Below are 26,070 nucleotides of genomic sequence, written 5' to 3'. Positions count from 1 at the left end.
GCTATCAGTCCGCCTCCAGTTTAGGTGCAAACCATCACTTTTATACACATTCCACCTTCTCTGGAAGAGAGACCAATGATCTAAAAATCTGAAGCCCTCCCTCCGACACCTACTCCTTAGCCACTTGTTAAACTGATCTTCCCATTTCTGGCCTCACAAACACTTGGCAGGGGTAGCAATCCTGAGATCACAACAATTATGAAGAACATTTGTTTCAATTTTTTTTAATACATAGCTCATTGCTCAATAAAGGTATTAGGGACAATCCTGGGAACTATAGCATTGAGTCTTGCATCTTTTGTAGGCAAACTTTTGCAAAGAATTCATTGGGATAGGATTTACAATCATTTGCAGAAGCATAGTCATATTAGGGATAGTTGGCATAGCTTTATGAAAGGTAGATCATGCCTCACAAACTTATTTTGAGTTATTCAAGGAGGCAACAAACTGATAACTGTAGAAGAGTGAACATGCACATGTACGCATCTGACAAGGTTCCCATTCAGAAAGTCGTGAGGCATCCATGGAAACTTGGCCACATGAATTCACAATTGGCTTGCCTACAAAAGGCAAAGGGTGAACATAATCAAAATAGAGGTCGGTGACAAACGGTGTTCTGCAGTGATCTGTTCTGAGACCCCTTCCCTTTGTGATTTTCATAAGTGACTCGCGCTGATAACATGAAGATTGGGGGTGTTTAGAATCAAAATCAGGTTTAAAATCACCGGGATATGGGTGAAATTTGTTGTTTTGCAGCAGCAGTACATTGCAACATAGTATTAAAAACTATAAATTACAGTATGTTTAAAAAATATTTTAAATTAGTGCGAAAAGAGGGAAAACTACTGATGTGTTCATGAGTTCATTGTCCATTGAGAAATCTGATGGTGGAGTGAAAGAAGCTGCTCCTGAAATGTAGACTGCGTCTCTTCAGGCTCCTGTATCCATGATCGTAGCAATGAGTAGAGGGCATGTCCTCAATGATGGATGCCATCTTTTTAAGGCATTGCCTTCTGAAGGTGTCCTGGATGGTGGAGTGGCTAGTGCCTGTGATGGCTCTGGCTGACTTTAATAACTTTCTGAAGCTTTTTCCAATCCTGTGCAGTGGCTCATCCATACCAGACAGTGATACAACCTGTTAGAATGTTCTCCAATGATATATCTGCTGAAAGTTGCTAGTGTCTTTGGTGACATAACAATTCTCCTCAAAATCCTACTGAAATATAGCCGCTTTCGTGCCTTCTTTGTAATTGCATGTTGGACCCAGGTTAGGTCCTCAGAAATGCTTTCACCCAGGAACTTGAAACTGCTCACCCTTTCCACTTGATCCGTCGATGAAGACTGGTGTGTGACTTCCCCTTCCTGAAATCCACAGTAAATTCTTTAGTCGTACTGATGTGTGCAAGGTTGTTGCTGCAACACCACTCAACTAGCTGATCTATCTCACTCCTGTACACCACCTCATCACCATCTGAAATTCTGCCAACAGTAGTTGTGTCATCAGTAAACAGAGAGGCACTTGAGCTGTGCCTAGCCACAGTTGTGGCTGTAGAGAGAGTAGAGTAGAGTAGTGAGCTAAGCACACATCTCTCAGGTGCACCAGTGTTGATGGTCAGTGAGGTGTTATTTTGGATCTGCACAGACTGTAGTCTGCCTGTGAGAAAGTCAATGATCCAAATGCTGAGGGAGAGGCCCAGGTCTTTGAGCTTTTTCATTAGACTTGAGGGCATGATTGTGTGTAATACTGAGCTATAGTCAAGAAACAACAGCTTGTCATAGGTATTACTATTGTCCAAGGGATATAAGGCCGAGTGGTGTGCCACTAATGGTGCAAACCCTGCCAGAGCTGACATGCATCGATTCTGTCTCTAACCTCAATTGGAATTGTTTCCCTGCTCCTAAGATGGTCTTCCGTAGGTCGTACCTGGACTCATTGTATGGCTCTGGATAACTACAGATTCAGCCCTCAGACTACAGATCCCCTGATTCAACCATGGCTTTTGATTTGGGAATGTCTGGTATATTTGCAAACGTACACAGGTTTTCATGAAGTTGGTGACAACTGCGGCATATTCATTCAGACTTGAGGAGGAGTTCCTGAATGTTGCCCAGTCCACCAACTCACAGCACTCCTCCGCCTCCCTTGACCATACCTTTAGTCCTCACCACTGGTGCTGCGGTCTTTTGTCTCTGCCTATACGCTGAGAGAAGAATTAGAGCCAGGTGATCAGACTTTCCAAAGTGTGTGACACAGAAAGCATTTTTGATAGTAATACAACAGTGAGCAAGTGGTTGGCTCCTCTGGTTCCACAGTTTATATGATGGCGTTGGTGGTTCAGAGACTTCAAGTTGGTCTGGTTGAAATTCTCAGACTGGTAGGGAAGGCATCAGGGTATGCAGCTTCATGCCTGCTGATTATGGAGTTTAGTTCCTTCATTGCCAACCTGATGTTGGCCTGAGGTGGCATGTACACCATGATTGTCAGGATACACCAGGATTGTCATGTACACCAGAATTGCGGAAAATTCCCTTGACGTTCCAAGTTTGACCTTCCAAAGTGAATCACTTCACACTTGTCCAGATTGAACTCCAGTTGCACTTCCCTGCTCAACTCTGCATCATATCTATATCCCAGTGTAACACACAACCTCCACTATCCACAACTTTTTTTTTAACAAGATGGCACCGCTAAGGGAAGCCTCATTGCTTGAAGCTCTGATTCCTGTTCTGGACTACTACAGCTGAACTCCACAACCAAAGCCGTGGGTACTTCAGTAAGCAACATAATTTTAAGATGTTTTTTCAAAAATCTATTGTTAGTCAAAATTGACAGATTCCGGACTGCAGATGCGGGTAGTGACTGCTGTTTCTCTTTAAGAGGAAGCAAGTAAAACATGCTGGGCTGCAAGTAAGGTTGAAATGCAGAGGCTTTAGTTTCCCACAACCAACTACAGTCAGTGGAAAATAAAATTGAAGTCCTCAGAGCAAGACTGCTGTACCAGAGGAACATCAGGAACTGCTGTGAACTTTGCTTCAGGGAAACACTGCTCTCCCCAGCTATTTTGGATGCAGAGATATGGCTGGATGGTCTCACGATTCACCGTGAAGACAGGATAGCTCAGTCTTTTAAAGGCAGAGGAGGTGGAGTATGCTGCATAATTAACTCAATGTGGTGCATGTACATGGCAATTCCGTCTCAGTCCTGCTCATCCAACTTGGGAACATCTGAGTTAGGAAGGATGTGGAATATCGCATTTTGCAGTATGTAACTAATCAAGTTATTCTGAATTCATACAGGAAAGAGGGGTGGGGTGAATGCAAATTTTGCTCTTTAGGTATATTTAAAAGCTGCAGGTTTGTGGAGTGGGAATGCATTTTTTGAAAATAAAGTATGCCAGCACAGTTGATATAAACTAAATGATAACCCAACCCAACACCTCGAGTGGGGTGCTAACAAGAACAGAATTAAACGAGCAACAATCACAGAATGTCATTTCATTTCCAAATCAATATGGTCTAAGACTTGAAGGGGAACATGCTATCTTATAAGTGATAGACAGTTTGGAAGGTCCTGACAAAGGAGTCTTGGTGAGGGGCTCCAGTGCATTTTTTTTGACAGCGCACATACTGTGGACAAGATATGGAAGAAACGATTCAAGGCTAGTTTGTACTCAGTGGAGCTAAGTTTTGTGCATTGGTGGAGCCAAGTGAAGAATATCCAACATACTCCGAATGTGCGCTTGTTAGAAAATGTGAATTATAGCAGCAAGTCGTTCACGACATAAAATCTAGCAACTGATACTGCTCTTTTGGTCACAATATTTATGTGACTGGCTCAGCTAAATTTCCAGGCAATAATGAACGTCAAAAGGAAATTTTAGATTTTCCTCTGATCTGAGCATTTCCTTGCACTTGCATGGCAAAATGTGCCATTTATCCATCTACAATATGTCTTAATATTATTTATACCTGTGTATATTATTTGCAGAAGCTGTTATAGTGATTAAACAAAATAGTGATCATCTCCCTTCTCAGTTTATGACAAAAGGAATGCCAGGTAAAAAACATATAAATGAATGAAAGTGGGAATAATCTATAATAACTTTCAATGGAGGAATGGATAAATATTTGGGAAAAAAATGTCTAAGGTTAAAAATGGGCTAGAGAAACAAATCCAAGGATTACCACAGATGTCATTGGCTGAATACCCGTCTTATAGAACAGTACAGCACAGGAACAGATCCTTCAACTTAACATTGTTGAATCAATGACACACCTAATTAAACCAATCTCCCGTCCTTGGACTCACTTTACACCGCACACTGTCGGAACAGTGCTGCCAGGATAATCAAGGACACGACCCACCCAGCCAACACACTCTTTGCCCCTCTTCCCTCCAGGAGAATGTTCAGGAGCTGGAAAACTTGTACGGCCAGATTTGAGAACAGCTTCTTTCCAACTGTGATAAGACTGCTGAACGGATCCCGACCCTGATCTGGGTCTTACCTTCCAAATATCCAGACCTGTCTCTCAGTTTCTTTTTGCACTACCTTACTTTCCCTTTTCTATTTTTTATTATGATTTATAATATAAATTTTTATTATATTTCCTAGTGATTTGTACTCCAGGGAGCGCGAAGTGCAGAATCAAATATCCCTCTGATGATTGTATGCTCTAGTATCAATTGTTTGGTGACAATAAAGTAAATAATAATAATAATAATGCAAATCCCTTCTGCCTACACATTGCCCACATTTCTCTACACTTTATAGATTCATATGCCGAATAAAAAGCCTTTGAAGCATCTCTATTGTATTTGCATCCACTATCACTGCAGGCAGCACATGCCTGGCACCCATCTCTCTTGGAAAAAGATATTGACGATCCATCTGTACAACTCAAGTTTACAAACTTCTATCAGGTCTCCCCTCTACCGCTCTAGAGAAGACAACCCAAGGCCATCCAACCTCTCCACAAAGGACACGCCCTCTGATCCAGGCAGTAATTTAGAGTCATTATAAAGGTTCAAGGCATCAGGTCAAACACACACAAGCAAACCTCAGCTGACAAAACTATCAGACTCAGAAACAGACCTTTGGCCCACCAAGTCCATTAACACCTCACTTCCACTAATCTCATTTTACTCTCACCTCATTCCCATCAATTCATCCTAGATGCTACCACTCACCACAAGATCAATTTAGTGGCCAAATAACCCACAAACCTACACGTCCATTGGACTTGAGGAAACCACAGCAACCAAAGGTAAGTTACTGATTCATAGGAAGGATTTGTAAATGCCACGCAGCAACGCTGGAGGTCAAGACTGAACCTGGCCCACTAGAGCTGTAACACAGCAGCATTACACACTGTGCCATAGCACATCACTCCTATATGGAGCACCTCTCTAACTGTGGCATTAGGAGTTCTTAATACAAATAAACTGAATGTACTCCACTGGTTAAGAGGGTCAAATGTGACTGTTGTCAATTAACCTTCATTTTAAAATCTTTTTATTATTATTGAAGATTAACAAAAAAAATACAATAAGTCAATATGTCATTATATACAATTAACCTCAGATCTAGGCAGTAGTCCCTCAAAGTCCTAACCCCAACTCTATTCAGTTGTTTCCTCAAGGGCTTTCCTAACATTAAGAAATTTGCAGAGATTTTTAAATGGCAACCAAATAAATATCAACTCCATTTGTAATTAACTGAATAATAAAGCAATTTCTGGCTACATACAGAGAGAACATTAAGGCTTGCAGTGACTAGCAATATCAGTCACTAATATGAGAGATTTAAAATTGTATCTCTTGATATTCAATAGTATTGTTGGGGGTAACCTTATTCATAAACTTAACTAAAACCTTAATTGAAACAACTACATCAATACTGCAGGCAGGCATGAAGGAAGTGAAAGGAATGAAGGAAAATACTCTACCTCCCTTGATGAATACAGGTGGTTGATTATCCAGTCAAGTTAACATCCTACAGTTGGTATGACTGACACTTGATCCTCAACCCTGCCACTTCTTTTCGCCACCAAAAGCCGCGAAAGCGTTCTATTCCAAGCTGTAATACAGCAGCTCTTCAGAATTTCCTCAAAACCACTTCCCAACCCCTCAACTCTATCACACAGAACAGGAACATCACTAGGCAGTTTCCCCTGCAAGTCACACAACTTCACTTCATCATTACTAGTTCCAATATTATGGCCTTATCTACTGTACCTAACAGGACTGCCAAGTACCATCTCTGGGAGACAGTGCAGCAGAAGATATCTCGTCTCTGCTTCAAAATGAATTAGGAATGGTCAATAAGTGCAACCAGGAATATTTGTATCATATAAACAATCAAAAACTTTAATTGAAATGAAAAATGGTAATCTCTTATGCTGTTTAAAAAAATCAAATTTAGTTCTGTCACAGAACTGATTAAACATAAATTGCCATTTTATAAAAGCACCCAAAACTCAGATTACTAAACTTGTTTCTCCAAAATCAAATCTGGTATTCAAGAGTTCTCAAGCTACCCAAGAGCAGGGATTAGTTACAAGTTAACATGCAGCCAGCTGAAATCAATAAAGCTAATATCCTTCCAAAAGTTTAAAATCAAAGCCAACCATTAAAGTTCAAAAGGAAGTACAATGGATTCCAGTTAATTAGGCCAGCGGCTTATTTGGGATGACTCTTAAAGAACAAAAACTAATCAAGAAAACAGCCTGAATTCCCTCCCTTTATTTAGGACATATGCCACTTAATTAAGACAGAAGATTTGCCAAGCAGTTTCCAAGAAGCATCAGTCATGTGCAGTGGTACAGCAAACAGTTTTTAAAAACAGCATCTGTTGCATGTGCTTATGTTCAAAAAGCATTGATTTTTGTTACTGATATAAGCAGAAGACAATTCAGAACTGTTTGCTCACTGCAGTTTCAAGCATTCAGCCTTGGACATGCAAAAACAGCCAAGAGTGAAAATGAAACAATTTCATAACTTCAAAGTGATAGGAACTGCAGAGAATTTGAAGGTATCGACAATCATCTTAAATGTTACAATGAAAATGAAGGTCTGACGGATCTGATAACTATTAGGAACCAGTAAAGTAGATTTGGTAGTGTCCTAATTTGTTCTGTAATTCATTTAAATACACAGCACCTATAAAAAGTATTCATCCCCTTCGAAGTTTCATGTTTTATTGTTTTACAACATTGAATCACAGTGGATTTAATTTGGCTTTTTTGACACATTAACAGAAAAGACTCTTTCCTATCAAAGTGAAAACATTTCTACAAATTGGTCTAATTTTTTTATAATTATTGAACACAAAATAATTGACTGCATGTTACCCCTTCAAGTCAGTATTTAGTAGATGCATCTTTAGCAGCATTTACAGCTTTGAGTCTATGTGGATAGGTCTCTATCAGCTTTGCACATCTGAACACTAATTGTTCCCCATCCTTTTTTTAAAAAATACTGCTCAAGCTCTGTCAGATTGCATGGGGATCATGAGTGAACAGCCCTTAAGTCCAGCTACAAATTCTCAAATGTATTGAGGTCTGGACACTGACTTGGTTATTCCAAGACATAAACTTTTTTGTTTTTAAGCCATTCCTGTGTAGCTTTGGCTTTATGTTTGGGGTCATTGTCATGCTGGAAAACAAATCTTCCTCCAACTTGCAGTTCTCTTGCAGACTGCATCAGGTTATCCTCCAGGATTTCCTTGTATTTTGCTGCATTTATTTTACTCTCTACCTTCACAAGCCTTCCAGGGCCTGCTGCAGTGAAGCATCCCCACAGCATGATGCAGCCACCACCATGCTTCACAGTAGACTTGGTGTGTTTTTGATGATGTGTAGTGTAAGCCAAACATAGTGTTAGTATGATGGCCAAAAAGTTCAAATTTGGTTTCATCAGACCACAGAATCTTCTTCCAGCTGACTTCAGTCTCCCACAAGCCTTCTGGCAAATTCTGGCCAGGTGTTCATGTGCGTTTTCCATTCTACCCCCCACCCCCCAACAGTGGCTTTCTCTTTACCACTCTCCAATAAAACTGCGACTGGTGAAGCACCCGGCCAACAGCTATTCTGTGCACAGTCTCTCCCATCTCAACCACTGAAGGTTGGTGGCCTCCCTCACTAGTCCCCTTCTTGCACGGCCACTCAGCTTTTGAGGACTGCCTGCTCTAGACAGATTTACAGCTGTGCCATATTCTTTCCATTTCTTCATTATTGACTTAACTATACTCCAAGGGACATTTATTGACTTGCAAATTTTCTTCTATCCATCACCTGACCTGTGCTTTTCAGTAACCTTTTCGCGGAGTTGCTTGTCTTCGTGGTGTAGTTTTTGCCAGGATACTGACTCACCAGCAGTTGGACCTTCCAGATACAGGCGTATTGTTACTACAAATCAATTGAAACACCTTGACTGCACACAGGTGAACTTTATTTAACTAATTATGTGACTTCTAAAACCAATTATCTGCACCAGTGATGATTTGGAGTGTATATTAAAGGAGATGAATACTTATTAAATCATTTTCATGCTTTATATTTATAACTAATTTAGATCACTTTAGAAAGATCTGTTTTCACTTTGATACAAAAAAAGTGTCTTTTTTTTTCTGTTGATCAGTGTCAAAACAAAAGCCAAATTAAATCCACTGTGATTCAATGCTGTAAAACAATAAAACATGAAAACTTAGGTGGGGGGGGGGTGTGAATACCTTTTATAGACATTATAGTCAGTTAAACAGTTTGTCTTTTTTTGCACCTTTTTAATTATTTCCATGATGCTTCAGCTAATTGGAGCAACCACTTAATTGGGCCAACATGTACTGGTACTTATATGTCTTAACTAACCAGAATCCGCTGTATAAAATAAAATGTTAATACTTGAGCAGGAACAAATTATTGACATCTTGAAGAGACTCTTGATTTAATTCTCCATGCATTTAAATCAGTAGATTCAGAGCATACAGGCACATCAGTAGACGTCCATTTACCTGTATATCCGTATCTTTGACTGGCTCTAGAGGTTCAAAGGTAGTAGCTGCACTCAGGCTTTCCAGTCGCTGAGAAATATGAGATATGTCCAACCCTTTAGTCCCTAGCAGAATCGACCTATTTCAAAAGAGAGAAGAAATTAAAACAAATTGATCATTTGCAAGCTCTATATCAACAACAGTTATGGGGCCTGACCAAAATAAAAATATCCGGGGGTGGAGTTTCAAGATGGCGACGTAAGCATCTGCCTTTTAGGCGCTCTTTACTTTTTCAACTATAATCACCCTTTAATCAAATCTTTTTGAACCTAATCATATGAGTTGATACCTTTGATTAACTCTTTTTTTCTAAAACAATATTTGATTTAATCTTGTCAAACATAAAATGGCTACAAGCAAGAAATTGTCTAAGGATCCTCTATCCATCGACACTATTTCTCACCTTCTGGACGCTAAACTTGCAACTCTGGAAAGCAGGCTAGAAAGTAAATTGGAAAGTAAACTGGCAAGTTTGGAAAATAAGCTTACCACGAAAATATCTGAACTTGAAGGATTTGTTAGATCGCTTGATACTAAGCTTCAATCGCAGGCATCAGAAATTCAGCGGCATGAAGATAAGATCACGACTCTTGAAAAATTAATTTGCGAAAAAGTACGTACAATTGAAGCACTGGAGAAGAAGGTACACTCGACTGTTAAAACATTAGATCAGTATAAGTTTAAAATTACTGATCTTGAAAATTGATCTCGCAGACAGAATTTGCGAATTATCGGGTTCCCCGAAAAAGTTGAGTCCGGTGATTTAACTGAATTTTTCTCTAAATTATTGTGGGAAATTTTCGGTGCTGAAGGTTTGCACACTAAACCTGTTATCGACCGTGCTCACAGAGTTGCAAGGTTTTCAGCTGCGAGTGACAAACCACGAGCTGTGATTGTTCGCCTTCATTATCTTCAGGAGAAAGAGCTTTTAATTCGATTAGCTCGTAAAAAAGGTATGATTTCTCACAACAGCAACACATTTCGAATTGTTGAGGATTATTCATTCAAAGTAATGAGAGCGAGAATCGCTTTTAAACCAGTGATGGCAGAGATTCATTCGATTGGACTTAAACAAGCTTTAAAGTTTCCAGCGAATCTTAGAATTACGTTGAATGACAACAGTCAGCAATTTTTTAATACTCCGGAAGAAGCGAAGAAATTCGTTGAAGAATATCGATCTTCTAGTGCAAGTTGAACTATGTGTTATGCTGAAAATTTTTTGGAGAGAAGATGCCATTTCATTTTAAGTTTTAACCTATGAAGCTGGGTTATAACTTCTTATCCTGATCTACGGGTCTGGTTTCTTTTTTTTTACTATCACCATCGTTTATAGATGCTCTTTTAACTTTTTATAATATCTCTTTTTTTTTATTATTCTTTTTTCTGTTTCGGATATACAAGTTTATATTTTGTAATAAGGATTTACTTTTTTTAAGATGTCGTTTCTTCTTCCCATAAGACTTTACTTTTTGTAAACATTCGGAAATGGGACAAATGTTTTGGATTTTTTGTCTTTTTTTATTATATATTGTAGTGTCTATTAAATCTTGTTTTAATCCTATTTTGATAACTTTTTTTTCTATTAAATTTTTTTAATAGATCGTTGAACTTACATTTATATTTTGTAATATGGATTTTTCAAAATGTCGTTTCTTCTTCCCATAAGCCTTTGCTTTTGAAACGTCATTTTTCTTGTATTTGAACATGGAATTTTTTTAAAGGTATATTACATTTTCAAATTTTAATGTTTATACCTTTTTTTTATTAATGATCGTTTGTTTTATTATATTAATTTTTTTATTCTGATTGATATACATTCTCTTTTTGCAACCCTATATTTAAATCTGGGTGTTATATAGTTTTTTTTAATCTTTTCATGGAGCCGCCATCTTGAAATGGGGTTAATATTAGTGTTAGTTTATGCGCCTGCCACTTGGCTTTCTTTCGAGGGGTGGGGGGAGGGGGGAGGGATCTTTTTTCACGCTTTTGCTTTTTATTTTTTTGCTTTTAGTTTATGGGCCAACTTTAAATTATTAATATTGTTGAAGTGTCATGTTCTCCGGTTGCTCCTGTACCATTTTTCCTTCTTCCTGAATTATGGGTTATGTGTCTTTTTCAACCTTTTATGGTATATACAATTAATATTAGCATGATGGATAAGTCTATTAATTTTATTTCTTGGAATACTAATGGTTTAAATCATCCGATTAAACGTAAAAAAATATTTAAAGTATTCCATAGACTAAATGCTAATATTATTTTTGTACAGGAGACCCATATTAGGAGGGAGGATAATAAACGCTTTTTTAGGTTCTGGAAGGATCAACAATTTCATTCAAATTGTCCTGCTAAAATTAGGGGTGTGTCTATTTTTATAGACCCCTCGATCTCGTTTATACATCATGAAATTATATCTGATCCACAGGGCAGATTTTTGTTGATTACTGGTTCACTTTTTAATCGAAAAGTGGCTTTAGTTAATATTTACGCTCCAAATTTTGACTGCCCTGAATTTTTTAAACGTTTATTTACTACCCTTCCTAATCTAAATGAATATATGTTGATAATGGGTGGAGATTTCAATTGTTGTTTGAATCCTTTGATGGATAGATCTAAACCTATTCGAACTCTTCCGAATAGATCAGCTTTACTTATTAACTCTTTTATGGTCGATTCGGGAATTACTGAAATATGGCGGTTTTTGAACCCTAAAGATAAAGAATTTTCGTTTTTTTCATATGTATATCATAGTTATTCTAGAATTGATTACTTTCTTATTGATCATCGCTTATTAGCAGATGTTATTGACTGTAAATATGATTCTATTGCTATTTCAGATCATGCACCTTTGAAGTTATCTATCAAGATCTCGGACTCTTTCATTAATACTAGATCTTGGAGACTCAACGCTACTTTGCTTCAAGATCCAGAATTTATTACCTTCATAAAACAGCAAATTGACTTATTTTTTTCGACAAACTATACTGAAGATATTGACAGAGGAATACTTTGGGACTCTTTTAAGGCTTTTATTCGTGGACAAATTATCTCATATTCTGCTGGTAAAAGAAAACAAAGATATTTAGATATAGCTTTATTGGTGGATAAAATTAAAGAAATTGATAAGATTTATTCCGTTACTCCTACCAAGGAACTTTATAAGAAGAGAGTTGAACTGCAAATGGGACATAGCTTACTGTTATCTTCCTCAATTGAGAATCAATTAATTAGGACCAGGGCTCAATTTTATATCCATAGTGATCGAACTGGTAAATTGTTAGCTAATCAATTAAAAGCTATTTCGACTAAGCGACAAGTTATTAAAATTTGTAAACAAGATGGTAATCTGACTACGGATCATAAAGAAATTAATAATACCTTCCAAGATTTTTATAAATCTTTATATCAATCAGAATTTGATGGTGATCTATCTATGGTGGATAATTTTTTTAATAATTTGAATATTCCCAAATTGACAGATGAAGATCGAAGTCTATTTGATGCTCCTATTTCTATGGCTGAGGTAGGAGAGGCTATTTCATCGATGAATTCAGGGAAAGCTCCTGGCCCTGATGGTTATATTATAGAATTTTTTAAAACTTTTTCTTCTTTGCTTTCCCCTTGGTTATGTGAAATTTTTACTGATGCATTTATTAAGAAGAGACTACCCCAGTCTTTTTATGAATCTACTATCTCTCTAATTCTTAAAAAAGATAAAGACCCTACTTTATGTGCATCTTATCGCCCTATATCGTTATTAAATGTAGACTCTAAGATTCTTACAAAAATTTTAGCTATTAGGTTAGAAAAGGTACTATCACAGATTATTTCAGGAGATCAGACTGGTTTCATTAGGAACCAATACTCCTTTTTTAATGTTAGAAAATTAATTAATATAATTTACACTTCCTCACCCACAACCCCAGAATGTGTTATTTCATTAGATGCTGAAAAAGCTTTTGATAGAGTTGAATGGACATACTTATTTAATGCCTTGAAGAATTTTAATTTTAGTTCTAATTTTATATCATGGATTAAATTAATATATTATAAACCTGTTGCTTCTGTTCTTACGAACAATTATAGATCCTCTTTTTTTCAATTATCTCATGGTACTAGACAAGGTTGTCCCCTAAGTCCTTTATTATTTAATATTGCATTAGAACCTTTAGCTATTGCTATTCGTGAATCCCCTAATATTTCTGGTATTACCCGTAATGAGAAATTATACAAGCTATTGCTCTATGCTGATGACTTGTTGTTATATATTTCTGATCCTGATAATTCTATTCCCGCTATTCTATCCTTGTTGGCTCAATTTGGTAGTTTTTCTGGTTACAAATTAAATTTGGATAAGAGTGAACTTTTTCCTTTAAATGCACAAACTTTACTGAACGACAGGATACCATTTAAAATTGTTACTGATAATTTTATTTATTTAGGTATAAAAATTACCAAGAAATATAAAGATTTATTCAGATTGAATTTTTTACCTATGCTTCATCAAATTCAACAACTTACTACTAGATGGTCTCCTTTAACCTTATCATTGGTTGGTCGGATCAATGCTGTTAAAATGATGATTTTACCGAAATTTTTATATTTATTTCAAGCCTTACCAATTTTTATTCCTAAGTCTTTTTTTGATAGCGTTGATTCAAAAATTTCCTCATTTGTGTGGCAAAATAAAAACCCCAGATTAAGTAAAAGACAGTTACAGAAATCTAAAAAAGATGGTGGTTTAGCTTTACCCAATTTTAGATTTTACTATTGGGCGAATAATATTCAGAATTTATTATACTGGAAATTAGATTTAGATTTACCATTGTGCCCACAGTGGGTAAATTTAGAATGCAACGCTACACAAGGATATTCTTTATTTTCTGTTCTTGGCTCTTCTCTCCCTGTCGACTTAACTAAACTTAATAAACAGATAACTAACCCTATTGTCAAACATACATTACGAATTTGGTTTCAATTTCGTAAATTTTTTACTCTAAAAAACTTTGTTCTTGATAGCCCTATCTTACTTAATTTTTTCTTTAAACCCTCTTTAACAGATCAAGCTTTTAGTATATGGAAAAGGAAAGGTATAATATGTTTTCGTGATCTTTTTTCTGAAGGTGGTTTGATGTCTTTTGATCAACTTCCTAACAAATTTAAATTACCTAAATCTAATTTTTTTAGATACTTACAAATTAGAAACTTTTTATATAAAGTTTTACCATCCTTCCCTAATTCAACTTTGATAGATTTTTCAGATATGATTTTTACTTTAAATCCCTGTCAGAAGAGATTAGTGGCTCTTATTTATAATATGATTATGAAGATACAACCAGAGATATCAGGTAGAATTAAACAGGAATGGGAAAAATAACTTCAATACAATATTTCAACAGAAAAATGGGAAAAAATTTTACAAATGGTTAATTCGTCTTCTATATGTGCTAAACATGCTTTAATACAATTTAAGGTTGTACATAGAGCTCATATGTCTAAAGATAAGCTTGCTCGGTTTTATTATGTTAATCCTCAATGTGACAGATGTCATTTAGATGTGGCTTCATTGACCCACATGTTTTGGTCATGTCCTACTTTACGTAATTATTGGAAGGACATACTTGCTACCATTTCCTCAATTTGGAATATTGATTTTCAACCTCATTTTATTACTGCAATTTTTGGTATTCCAAATGAAGATGATAGTCGATTTTCTCCTCCAATTAGACGAATGATTGCCTTTGTAACATTAATGGCCAGGAGATCTATATTACAAAATTGGAAAGAAGTAAATCCTCCTACCACATTTCAATGGTTTTCTCAAACTATTTCTTGCTTAAGTTTAGAAAAAATTAGAAGTACTATTTTTGATTCATCAATTAAATTTGAAGAAACTTGGGGACCGTTCATTCGACACTTTCACATGAATTAATTTGACTTCTTCCAGACCTTTACTCTTATTATTCATGTTCAGGTATGGAGTTCCGGAGTTTTTTGACACTATCATATACTTGTAAACTATTATTACTGCCCATGTTAGTTTAGGTTTAGTTTTTTTATTATTTCTTTAAATATACATTTTTTCTAATATTTTACATTTTTTTCTTTTTCTTTTGATGATTATTTTTAATCGTTTCATGTATAATCTATATAGATTAGATTGATATTATATGATCATTTTTCGCCGATAGTTTAATAAGATATTGTTATCTTGTTACCAACTCAATTTTAAATCTATTGTATTCATAACATGTAATATTATTATGTTATGTTTTTTTAAATTAATAAAAAGATTGAAAAAGAAAAAAGAAAGAAAATAAAAATATCCTTTAGTGAGAAACATCTTTAACTACTAAACGCACAAGGAGAATGAACAGCTGACAGTACACCACTAAAAATCAAACAATACAGGATGATAGTTTTGGCATGACAAATATGAAGGATATAAGATTTTCATTAACTGTATGTGCAAAAGCAGCTAAATGAAGATGTCTCCTAATTACTCCTGGACAACATCTGAAACAACACTGACCAGATCCTAGGCAATGTTTGCCATTTCTAAGTAAGAACACCCCAGAATAATCAATCTATGAAAATCAGAGTACCTAGAAGTTATAAAAGATGCAGACACAATTAAACACATCATTTAATACATTTAAAATTGAAAGTTGGCATTCAGCTATTTGTTTCACAATTGGGCTATTATATTATACAGGGAGGTGGCTACCTACGACCATCACATTAACACTGGTGAATATGAGAGATCTGTGACTGGCTACATAGAGGGTGTCATCATTATTAAACACATCTACAGTATGAGAGGGAAAATCAGAAACCATGCTGACAGCATAGGCCCGGACATAGCTAGGTGATCGGGATCCTGCCTTTAGATCGGGGGATAGCACAGCTCAGAGCTGTTTTATTCCACGCCATTAGGAAGGCAAAACAGGTTCAATAATAGAGAAGATACACCCATTCTGTGGTATATGCAGCAGGGCATTCAGTCCACAACAGACTACAAGTCCACCCTGTGTGACAACAACACTGATACTTCTCTTCCTGGTATGCTGAATGTCTTTTACACTTGGTTTGATGCATAGAATGATATGCTAGTGAAGAAAACACTAGCCAGGATCAACCCATGTAGAGCAACGAGGCCTGATAACATTCCTGGTAGGGTGCTGGTGGACTGTGCCGCCCAGCTAACTGAGGTCCTAACAGCCATCTCCAACTTCTCTTAGGAACAGTACACTGTCCCTTCAGGCTTCAAGCAGCCACCATCATCCCGGTGCCCAAGAGGGTGACAAAAACCTGCCTCAATGACTACCATCCAGTAGCAATGACTTCAAAAATAATGAAGTCCTTTGAGTGGCTGGTTATGGACTGCATTAAATCCCATCTGCTACTTTGAATCATTTCCAGTTCATGTATTGCCCAAATCAGTGATAATGCCATAACTCTTACACTTCAATCCACCCTGTCCCACCTGTTAAATAGTGCCTCGCATGTCAGGATGCTGATTATTGACTTCAGCTCAGCTTTTACTATGATCACCCTCAGAAGCTAGCAGGAAAATTGTCCTCATTGGGTCTCAACACCTCTCGCTGTAAATGAATCCTGGACTTCTTGACAGAACGGCAATAATCAGTCAGTGTTGGCAGAAACATCTCTAGCTCCATCACACTGAGCCCCTCAGGGCTGCATGCTCAACCCACTGTTCTTCACACTGCTGATGCACAAGTGCATATTTAGATCCAGTTCAAACTGAATTAAGTTTGCTGATGACACAACAGTGGTTGACCTCATCAACTATGACAAGACAGTGTACAAAAAGGAGGTTGAGTAGCCGGTAAAATGGTGTGAGTGCAATAACGAGAGTCTCAAAGTTGACAAGACCAAAGAGATGGCTGTGGACATTAGGAAGTTGCATGCTGCAAGTACACAGTTCCACCACAAAGTGAATGAGAAGCACCAAGCTTCTGTGAGTGCCCATAATGGACGATCACTCCTGTTCCCTCACCCTCAACTCCATCTCTTTGGTCAAGAAAGCACAGCAGTGTCTCCACTTCTTCAGCAATTGAGTCTTCACCCCCACTCCCTCACGCACCCTCCCCTCCTGATTTTAATCATATTTTTACTGGAGCACTATCAAGTGCCCTGACCAGCTGCATTGCCATCTGGTATGGGAATTGCAAGACATCTGACCACAAGTCCCTACAAAACACTACGAGAACTGCTGAGGATCATCTCCCTTCCATCCGTTAGAGATATTAGTCAGGACCACAGTGTAGGCAGGGCCCTTGGCATTGTCAATGATCCCTCCCATCCATCCCACAGTCTCTTTGGCCTTCTACCATCAGGCAGGAGCATCACAGCATCAGGACAAGTGTTAGGATGGGAAAGTGCTTCTTCCCCTAGCCATATTTGAAGACTTTCTCCCAATTTAAAGCACAATTCCAGAACAATGTAATTTCTTCAAATCATCATACTTTGTTACTGATATAGATTGATCTGAAAGAGAAAGATGACAATACTGGAGTCTTCTTCCAGCACTTAATATCAATCTTCAAATTTCTCCTCAAATTAAACATTAATCAACAATGGCATTCACTTAATATTTACACTTTATAATCAAGGCAAATGACACTTTAGCCCAAAATTAATGAAATATTCATGAAAATGTACAAACGTGATGACGTAGGGTCAAAACGTTGGGAATCCAGCTCCCTCATAAAAAGTAATGAAATAATGTTTAAATGAATAAGTGTTAACAAATACCTACTAGAAACTATTTATAAGCAACTCAAGATTATCTTTTGATATGGCTCCTAAACTGAAACAGAAGAAAGCTACTACTTTGAAGACTGCGCAAATCAGCGGGGGAAAAAGGCCTAACCGTCTCGGCAAAGCCTCGGACTCAAGTTGGATCTTCCCCTGGCGAAGTGCATGGCATTTCTGAAGATGCGGGACAGGAAGTCGCAGCAATGTCGGCGGTCTCCAAGAAGAAACAGCAAGAACAATGCATGCGCGGAAGTATGCATGAACAGATATTAACAAAACTACAAATCCCAACTACGACTAGCAGTGAATTGGAAGTAGAATCAGACTCTTTGGAAAATTCAGAGGAAGAAGAGGAAAAGAAAGAGGAGATTAAAGGAGACATAAAAAGATATCCTGATATATATGACAAACGAATTAAAAGCTATAAGAACAGATATAAGAAGGATGTAGAATACACTCGATAATGTGGTGGAAAAACAAAAGAAGATGGATAATAAAGTTAAAGAGATGGAAGTAGAAATGGAAGAAAACACTGAAAGAATAGATAAGATAGAAGACAATAATCTTGCCTGGACAACAGAAAGAAAACAGATGTTGGAAAAAATAGATGCGCTTGAAAACTCTAGTAGACAAAATAATATCAAAATTGTTGGTCTTATGGAAGGTACAGAGGGAGAAAATCCAATAAAATTCTTTCAAGAATGGATTCCGAAAATTTTGGAAATGAAAGAAGGAAGCCAAGTAATTGAAATTGAATGAGCACACAGAGCTTTAAGACCAAGACCTCAACAAGATCAAAATCCAAGATCAATTTTGATAAAATGCTTAAGGTACCAAAATAAAGAAATGATCTTGAAGGCAGCTACTCAAGGTGCTAAAAAGAGAAATGGGCCACTGATAATAGAAGGGAAAAGAGTTTTTTTTATCCAGACATAAGTTACGATCTTCTGAAGAGGCAGAAGGAATTTAATCCAGTGAAAAAATCTTTATGGGAAAAGGGCTATAAATTTTTATTGAGCTACCCAGCAAAATTGATAATTTTCCTGGATAACGAAGAAAGAAGATTTTTTGTTGACTACCGGTAAGCAAAGAAATTTGTACAAGAATTACCTGATGTCCACGAAGAGGAGTAAAGAATTATAGAAATGAAATGGACTAATGATGAAGATTGAAACAAGGTTGGACTTGATGGACATTTACAAGAAAAACAATAGTCGAGGAGTATTAATTGGGAGTAGAGACATTAACTATTTTCTTTTCTTCTTCTTCATTAATATATTTTCTTTTTTTTTGCTTTTGCGGGGGAGCTGGAAGAGCTCCTGATCGATGGCTGCGAGTTTCGTGTGTACAATCATGGCGATTGCCATGACCCGTAAAATGGGGGGGGGGGGGGGTAATGTTGCGTTCTTTTTATCCGCAACATTAGTGGGGGGGGGGATACTTTTTTTTTTCTTATATATTAGTTATCTTTCTTCTATCCTTCTTTTTTGCCTGGATGGTTGGGGAGAGACTCATAGCAACATGGAGAATTTTAAAGAGTTCCCAAGGTATTATGAATGATTAATTTACTTAATTTTTAAAGTTTTAATGTTAATGGAATTAATGGACCTGAAAAGAAAAAGTGTTTTAACATATATTAAGAAAATGAAAGGAGATATAGCTTTTTTACAAGAAACACATTTAACAGAAACAGAACACAAGAAATTAAAGAGAGATTGGGTTGGAAATGTCATTGCAGCTTCATTTAATTCAAAATCGAGAGGAGTTACAATTTTGGTTAATAAATCTCTACCAATTAAAATACAAAATGTAATAATTGATTCTGGGGGGAGATATGTGATTATACATTGTCAATTTTTTTCAGAATTATGGACTTTTATAAACATTTATGCACCAAATGAAAATGATGCAAAATTCATAAGTTTTTTTGAACTTGGCTGATGCACATGATAAAATATTAATAGGTGGAGATTTTAATTTTTGTTTAGATCCAGTTTTGGATAGATCAACTAAAGTTGCTACAAAATCAAAAGTAATAAAACTAACTTTGTCATTAATGAAAGATTTAAATCTGATTGATATATGGAGAAAAATTAATCCTAGAGAAAGAGATTATTCATTTTATTCAAATAGACATAAAACTTACTCAGGGATTGATTTTTTTTATTATCAAAAATATTCAAGATAGAGTGAAAAGTGTGGAACATAAAGCAAGATCATTCCCCCTTGATAATGACAATGATAATGATGGATAAGGAGGAATCGATTTATAGATGGAGATTTAATTCAATTTTATTAAAACGTCAAGATTTTTGTGATTTTATGAAAAAACTAATTCAATTTTTTTTGGATACAAATTTACATTCAGTTGAGGATAAAATTGTATTTTGGGAAGCGATGAAAGCATATTTAAGGGGTCAGATTATAAGTTATACATCTAAAATTAAGAAGGAATACACAGCAGAAATAGATCAATTGGAAAAAGATATCATAAAGTTAGAAAAAGAATCTCAAAGATATACGACAGAAGAAAAACGAAGACAACTTGTTAATAAAAAACTACAATATAATACACTCCAGACATATCGTACAGAAAAAGTAATTATGAGAACTAAACAGAAATATTACGAATTAGGTGAAAGATCACATAAAATTCTTGCTTGGCAGTTGAAAACAGAACAGGCTTCTAAAACAATAAATGCAATTAGAACAAGTGTAAATAAGGTTACTTATAAACCATTAGAAATTAATGAAACTTTTAAAAATTTTTATACTGAACTATATCAATCAGAATCACAAAATAAGATTGCTGAGATAGATAAATTTCTATCACAAATAACCCTTCCAAAATTAAATTTGGAAGAACAGAAAGGATTAGATATGCCCTTCACATTAAAAGAGGTTGAAGAAGCTTTAGGATCACTTCAGAGTAATAAATCCCCAGGAGAAGATGGTTTTCCTCCTGAATTTTATAAAAAATTTAAAGATTTATTAATTCCTCCTTTTATGGAATTAATATACCAAGTGGAAAGAATGCATAAACTCCCACAATCTTTTTTAACAGCGATCATAACTGCATTGCCAAAAAAAGATAGAGATCCTTTAAAACCAACATCATATAGGCCTATTTCTTTGTTGAATACAGATTATAAAATAATGGCAAAAATTTTATCTAATAGAATATCTAAATATTTACCAAAATTAATACATATGGATCAAACAGGTTTTATTAAAAACAATCAATGGATAATATAACCCGGTTACTTAGTATAATTCAACTGGCACAAAAAAAGAGAGGAAATGAGTGTGGCAGTTGTTTTGGATGCAGAAAAAGCATTTGATAGATTGGAATGGGATTTTTTATTTAAGGTATTGGAAAAATATGAGTTAGGAAAATCCTTTATACAATGGATTAAAACCTTAAATACTAATCCTCAAGCTAAAGTAGTTACAAATGGTCAGATTTCAACACCATTTTGCTTAACGAGGTCAACTAGACAAGGCTGCCCATTATCACCTGCTTTATTTGTATTGGCAATAGAACCATTAGCTGAATTAATTAGAACAGATTCAGACATTGGGGGCTTTAGAGTTAATCAAGAAGAATATAAGGTTAATTTATTTGCTGATGATGTTTTGATTTATTTAACAAACCCATTGCAATCTTTGCAAAGATTATCTTTTAGATTGGAAGAATATGGGAAAGTATCAGGGTATAAAGTAAATTGGGATAAAAGTGAAATTTTACCCCTTACTAAAGGAAATTATAATCAATGTCGATTAGTAACTCAATTTCGATGGTCAATAAATGGGATAAAATATTTAGGTATTAGAGTTGATAATGATGTAAAAAATTTATATAAACAAAATTATTTGCCTTTATTAAAAAAAATGAATATTCTATTGATAAATAGATGATGTTACCAATAACATTAATAGGTAGAGTTAATGCTGTAAAAATGAATATATTTCCTAGATTGCAATACTTATTTCAAACTTTACCAATACAATTACCTCAGAAATTTTTTCAGGAACTGAATAAATATGTAAGGAAATTTCTTTGGAAAGGAAAGATGTCAAGAATATCATTGCAAAAATTGACATGTAAATTTGATTTAGGAGGGTTACAACTTCCAAATTTTAAGAATTATTATAAAGCAAATCAACTTAGATTTATTGCGTCTTTTTTTGATGAAGAAAAACCGGCATGGATTAGAATAGAATTAGATAAGATAGGAAAAAACATACCAGAAGATTTTATATATAAATGGAAATCCAAATGGATACGCGAAAAAAAGAAACTCCTATACCAAGACACTTGATTGATTTATGGAATAAGGTAAATATGGACGACGAGATAACGAAATCTTTACTAGCAAAAAGAACTTTAATTCAAAATAGGCTTATTCATTTTACAATGGATAATAAACTTTTACATAATTGGTTCCAAAAGGGGATTAAATATATAGGTGATTGTTTTGAAGGAGGTATATTGATGTCATTAGATCAATTAAAAAATAAACATAACATATCAATTAATACTTTTTTGTTATTTTCAATTAAAAGCTTATTTACGAGAAAAGCTGGGTCAAACAATGTTGATGCCAAAACCTAGTGAAATAGAAATATTAATTCAGAAAGGAAAAATTAAAAAATGTATATCTTGTATGTATAATTTAATTCAAAAACAGACAATTAAATTAGGAATTCATAAATCAAGACAAAAATGGGAATCTGATTTGAATGTTAAAATTGATGGAAAAAATTGGTCAAGATTATGTTCTGTTAGTATGAGAAATACAGTAAATGTTAGACTTAGATTCATACAATATAATTTTTACATCAATTATATATAACACCACAGAAAATAAAGAGATTAAATTTAAATATGTCTGACCAATGTTTTCGATGTAATCGAGAAATTGGTACTTTTTTACATTCTACTTGGTCTTGTTTTAAAATTCAACCATTTTGGATAAATCTAAGACTTTTATTGGAACAAATTACTTGAGTACAACTCCCACATAGTCCAGTATTATTTTTATTAGGAAACATTGAAGGGACAATACCGAAACTTAAATTGAATAAGTACCAGAAAAAATTTATAAAAATTGCATTGGCAGTAGCCAGAAAAGTTATCGCAGTTACTTGGAAATCTGATTTATATTTAACTATGGATCGTTGGAATAATGGAATACATAGTTGTTTCCCACTTGAAAAAATTACATACAAGAAATGAATATGATATATTTTTGAAAATTTGGCTCCCAAACCTACAAAAGATAGGATTAAGTACATAGGTCCTTTGAAGATAAAATAATAAAGTAATTGGGGAAAGTAAAAATAAATATTAAAATTATTTTGAACTCCATGGAGCATGTGGGGATCCTCCGATATCCAGGCAATCTTTCTCTTCTTTCTTTCTTTTTTTTTCTTTAGATAAGGGTTAAGGGAGGGAGGGTTAAGGGGAGGGGGGAGGGTTAATATTATTTTTCTTACTACTTTATTATCACATTTATTCTTGTAATTTTCTAAAATTTAATAAATAAATAATTTTTTAAAAAAGAAAAAAAGAAAATGTTCAAACATGCTGTCCTCAAAAATGGATACAGCTGGGCTTACAACAGCACCACAAAAGATGGACGTTACACTTTATAGAAATGGCCACGCTATTTAAGTGCAAGAGTGGAGATTGAATGTGTCAGTTCCATTTGTATCAAGAATAAGTAGGAGTAATATATGATTTTACATTGTGGTATAATATCTTTACAAAAAGATGTTAAATAGTACAATTAAGCATGATATTCAAAATATAATATAGCACTTAAACTCACGCCTTGACATCTGCTGTTTCCTGCGATGTGCGAGTCAGAGTCCTAGAACGCAAGACCTCCCCTGCCTGCTGAATCTCCTGCAGGTTTCTTTCCACGTGTGGAAGCTCCGACATCCCTTCAGTTTCTGCAGCAAGCTGCTCAGCCTGCTGCAGTAGCTCTCCAAACCCCTCCATGTCCATGGTAAATATTCTACAGGGTCTGCAGAAAGAGATCAAAGTCAAACATTCCGTACAATTCTTTTATAGGAAAACTATACAGAAAAGTCTGCATTTATACACCAACTTAAACAAAAAAGAGACTCAGAACTTATAATAGGTTAGAGTGAAGAAAACAGAACAAATCTAATGGGTACAGTAGATGGCTATGGTGGGCACGTATTATCTTAGTACTAGGTCTATTCAGTAGTTGGAACTACTAAAGACCTTGGCTGGTTCTGAAAGGGCAAGTAAAAAATGCCCTGCCCAGGACCGAGGACTGATCTGAAGATTTCAGACAGATGAAAGGGGTAGAAATAAATAAGAATATTAAGCAGAATAATTATTTAATCTGTTGCCCTGTCTTCCTATCCCCTTCCCTTCTTGAATCCACATCTATAACCTCCTTGCGCTCTCATTTACCATATCCAAATGTGGAGAATTTATAGCTTTACCAAAGGATCCAGTAATGTGGAGTGAACATTTGAGGGGAAACTGGCAGCACAGTGGAGAAACTGTCTTTGAAAGCTTTGACAGCCAATTAACCTCAGTTACTGGTTTGCCAGATGCAAAAGCTGAGAAACATTTTGCTTTTTTATTGATGCTAACCTTCAAAAAATTTTTTAATAATTTAAATGAAGCAAAACCTTTGTAAACAAATGACTTCCATTAAAATCCAAAATACTTCAAGTTATCTTGTTACTCCATTGCCCCAGAATACCACTGAAACAATCTTACATCCTAAACTAGGAACAAATTCTGGACAATCCTAGTATCTTTGGGCTTACCAAGGCTGATTCACAAATCCAGGATTTGTGTGTGACTAGACATGCATGGAAATCACTTAAAATTACTTTACTTAACTGGGAAAATGCCTAAATAAATTGCCAACAATAGGCCTATATCCTAAATGGTTGAGAACCAACATCAACCTTCATTTGTCAAGTTCCAACATCCAAGTATGCAGCTGCTGTTCTTTGTGTAATGCACTGAATGCAAGAAGGATCACAATATATTCTACAATATATTAATAGCATACATAGACAGAATTACATTACCAGGGTTTATTACCATTCAACAATAACACTTACCACATTGTCGTAAGTGAATATCAATTTGATATAACCATCCACCAAATCCCACAAATAACCCTGCTTTTATCAGGAGAGGCTCCTACAGTCTATCGTAAGTAGCATTTACTTCCAGCTCTTTTTAATGTACATTAATGACTGAGATAAATGTCACCTTACAGAAAGGCAGAACTAAATCACTCAGGAGATTCAGTTAATCAAACTAATGAAAGAGACTTGATACTACTACTTGATGAGACAACATATACAGGAGACAATAATCCTCAGTTGTACAAATTCAACAAATGCTATACCCTGGGTCAGTCTTGGAAAAACAGTGTTGAAAACTAGTTTTACTGTCACATTTGTTTAAATTAGTTGTATTTCAGACCAGTTCACTGTATATAACTAAAAGGAATTAAATATTCATCTATGCCTCATCACAAGTGTCAGAAATATTTAGAAATGTTTCATATAATGAAATAACAAAGCATTATTACATTTATTTGTAGGATGTTTTGATCTAGATCAGGGGTTACCAACCTTTTTTATGCCTTGTTTAAGCAAGGGTCCGCGGAACCACAGGTTGGGAACCACTGATCTAGAGTTTATTGCAAAACACAAAAGCAAAATGACAATCATTAAATTCTATAACCGTCCCCAATATGCAACTAAACCAGTCAAGCCAATGTCATTCTAGGTTCAAATTTAGTTCTATATTTAACATCAGGTGAAACAATGATCACAATATCATGATGCTCGGAAAAGAAAACCAAAACCAGATGACCTGACCCCAAATACCATGTATGGCCTTTAATGAAAAGATGACTCAAGGACAGCTTGGTGGTTGAAAGTGAAACATGAATAGGACTTGATCATGACCAAATTTCAGTGTTCTGCCCTACACAGATTAACTGTGAACTTCACAAGAAAAAGTTGCCAATTTTCCCCATTGCAATTTATCGCCCTCTTAATACCTTCTTATTGTTTCACTTTGGTACTTACGATTCTATTCAATTTTTTTCTATATTAGAAAAATTAAACACACTTCTCTTGAATTCTAAACCTGTCTGTAAATCTTATGCTACTCCTTAACTCTTCAAGTCCCCTCTCTCGATTCCTTTCTTCAGCTTCCAACTTGTGC

At 35.4% G+C, this 26,070-nt stretch overlaps 1 protein-coding gene across 5 annotated transcripts in view; it reads right to left on the bottom strand.

The window, feature by feature from the left end:
• Positions 1-26,070, bottom strand: part of nup93 (nucleoporin 93) — a 180,020-nt gene that overhangs the window by 133,619 nt on the left and 20,331 nt on the right. For 3 of the 5 annotated variants that reach the window (XM_059992664.1, XM_059992667.1, XM_059992666.1), the window contains exons 2-3: positions 23,663-23,860; positions 9,009-9,126 (exon numbers count right to left, since the gene is read on the bottom strand). In XM_059992664.1, coding sequence (XP_059848647.1) covers positions 9,009-9,126; positions 23,663-23,841 — 297 coding nt within the window. In that variant the 5' untranslated portion in view covers positions 23,842-23,860. Of the gene's footprint in view, positions 1-5,946; positions 5,966-9,008; positions 9,127-23,662; positions 23,861-25,469; positions 25,489-26,070 lie in introns of those variants that run through there. The other 2 variants (XM_059992665.1, XM_059992671.1) reach the window with 2 other exon arrangements.

Source organism: Hypanus sabinus, chromosome 17, assembly GCF_030144855.1.
Source record: "Hypanus sabinus isolate sHypSab1 chromosome 17, sHypSab1.hap1, whole genome shotgun sequence".
Taxonomy (NCBI): Eukaryota; Metazoa; Chordata; class Chondrichthyes; order Myliobatiformes; family Dasyatidae; genus Hypanus; species Hypanus sabinus.
Note: the sequence above shows the minus strand (reverse complement) of the source record. Positions and strands in the feature narration are given on the sequence as shown.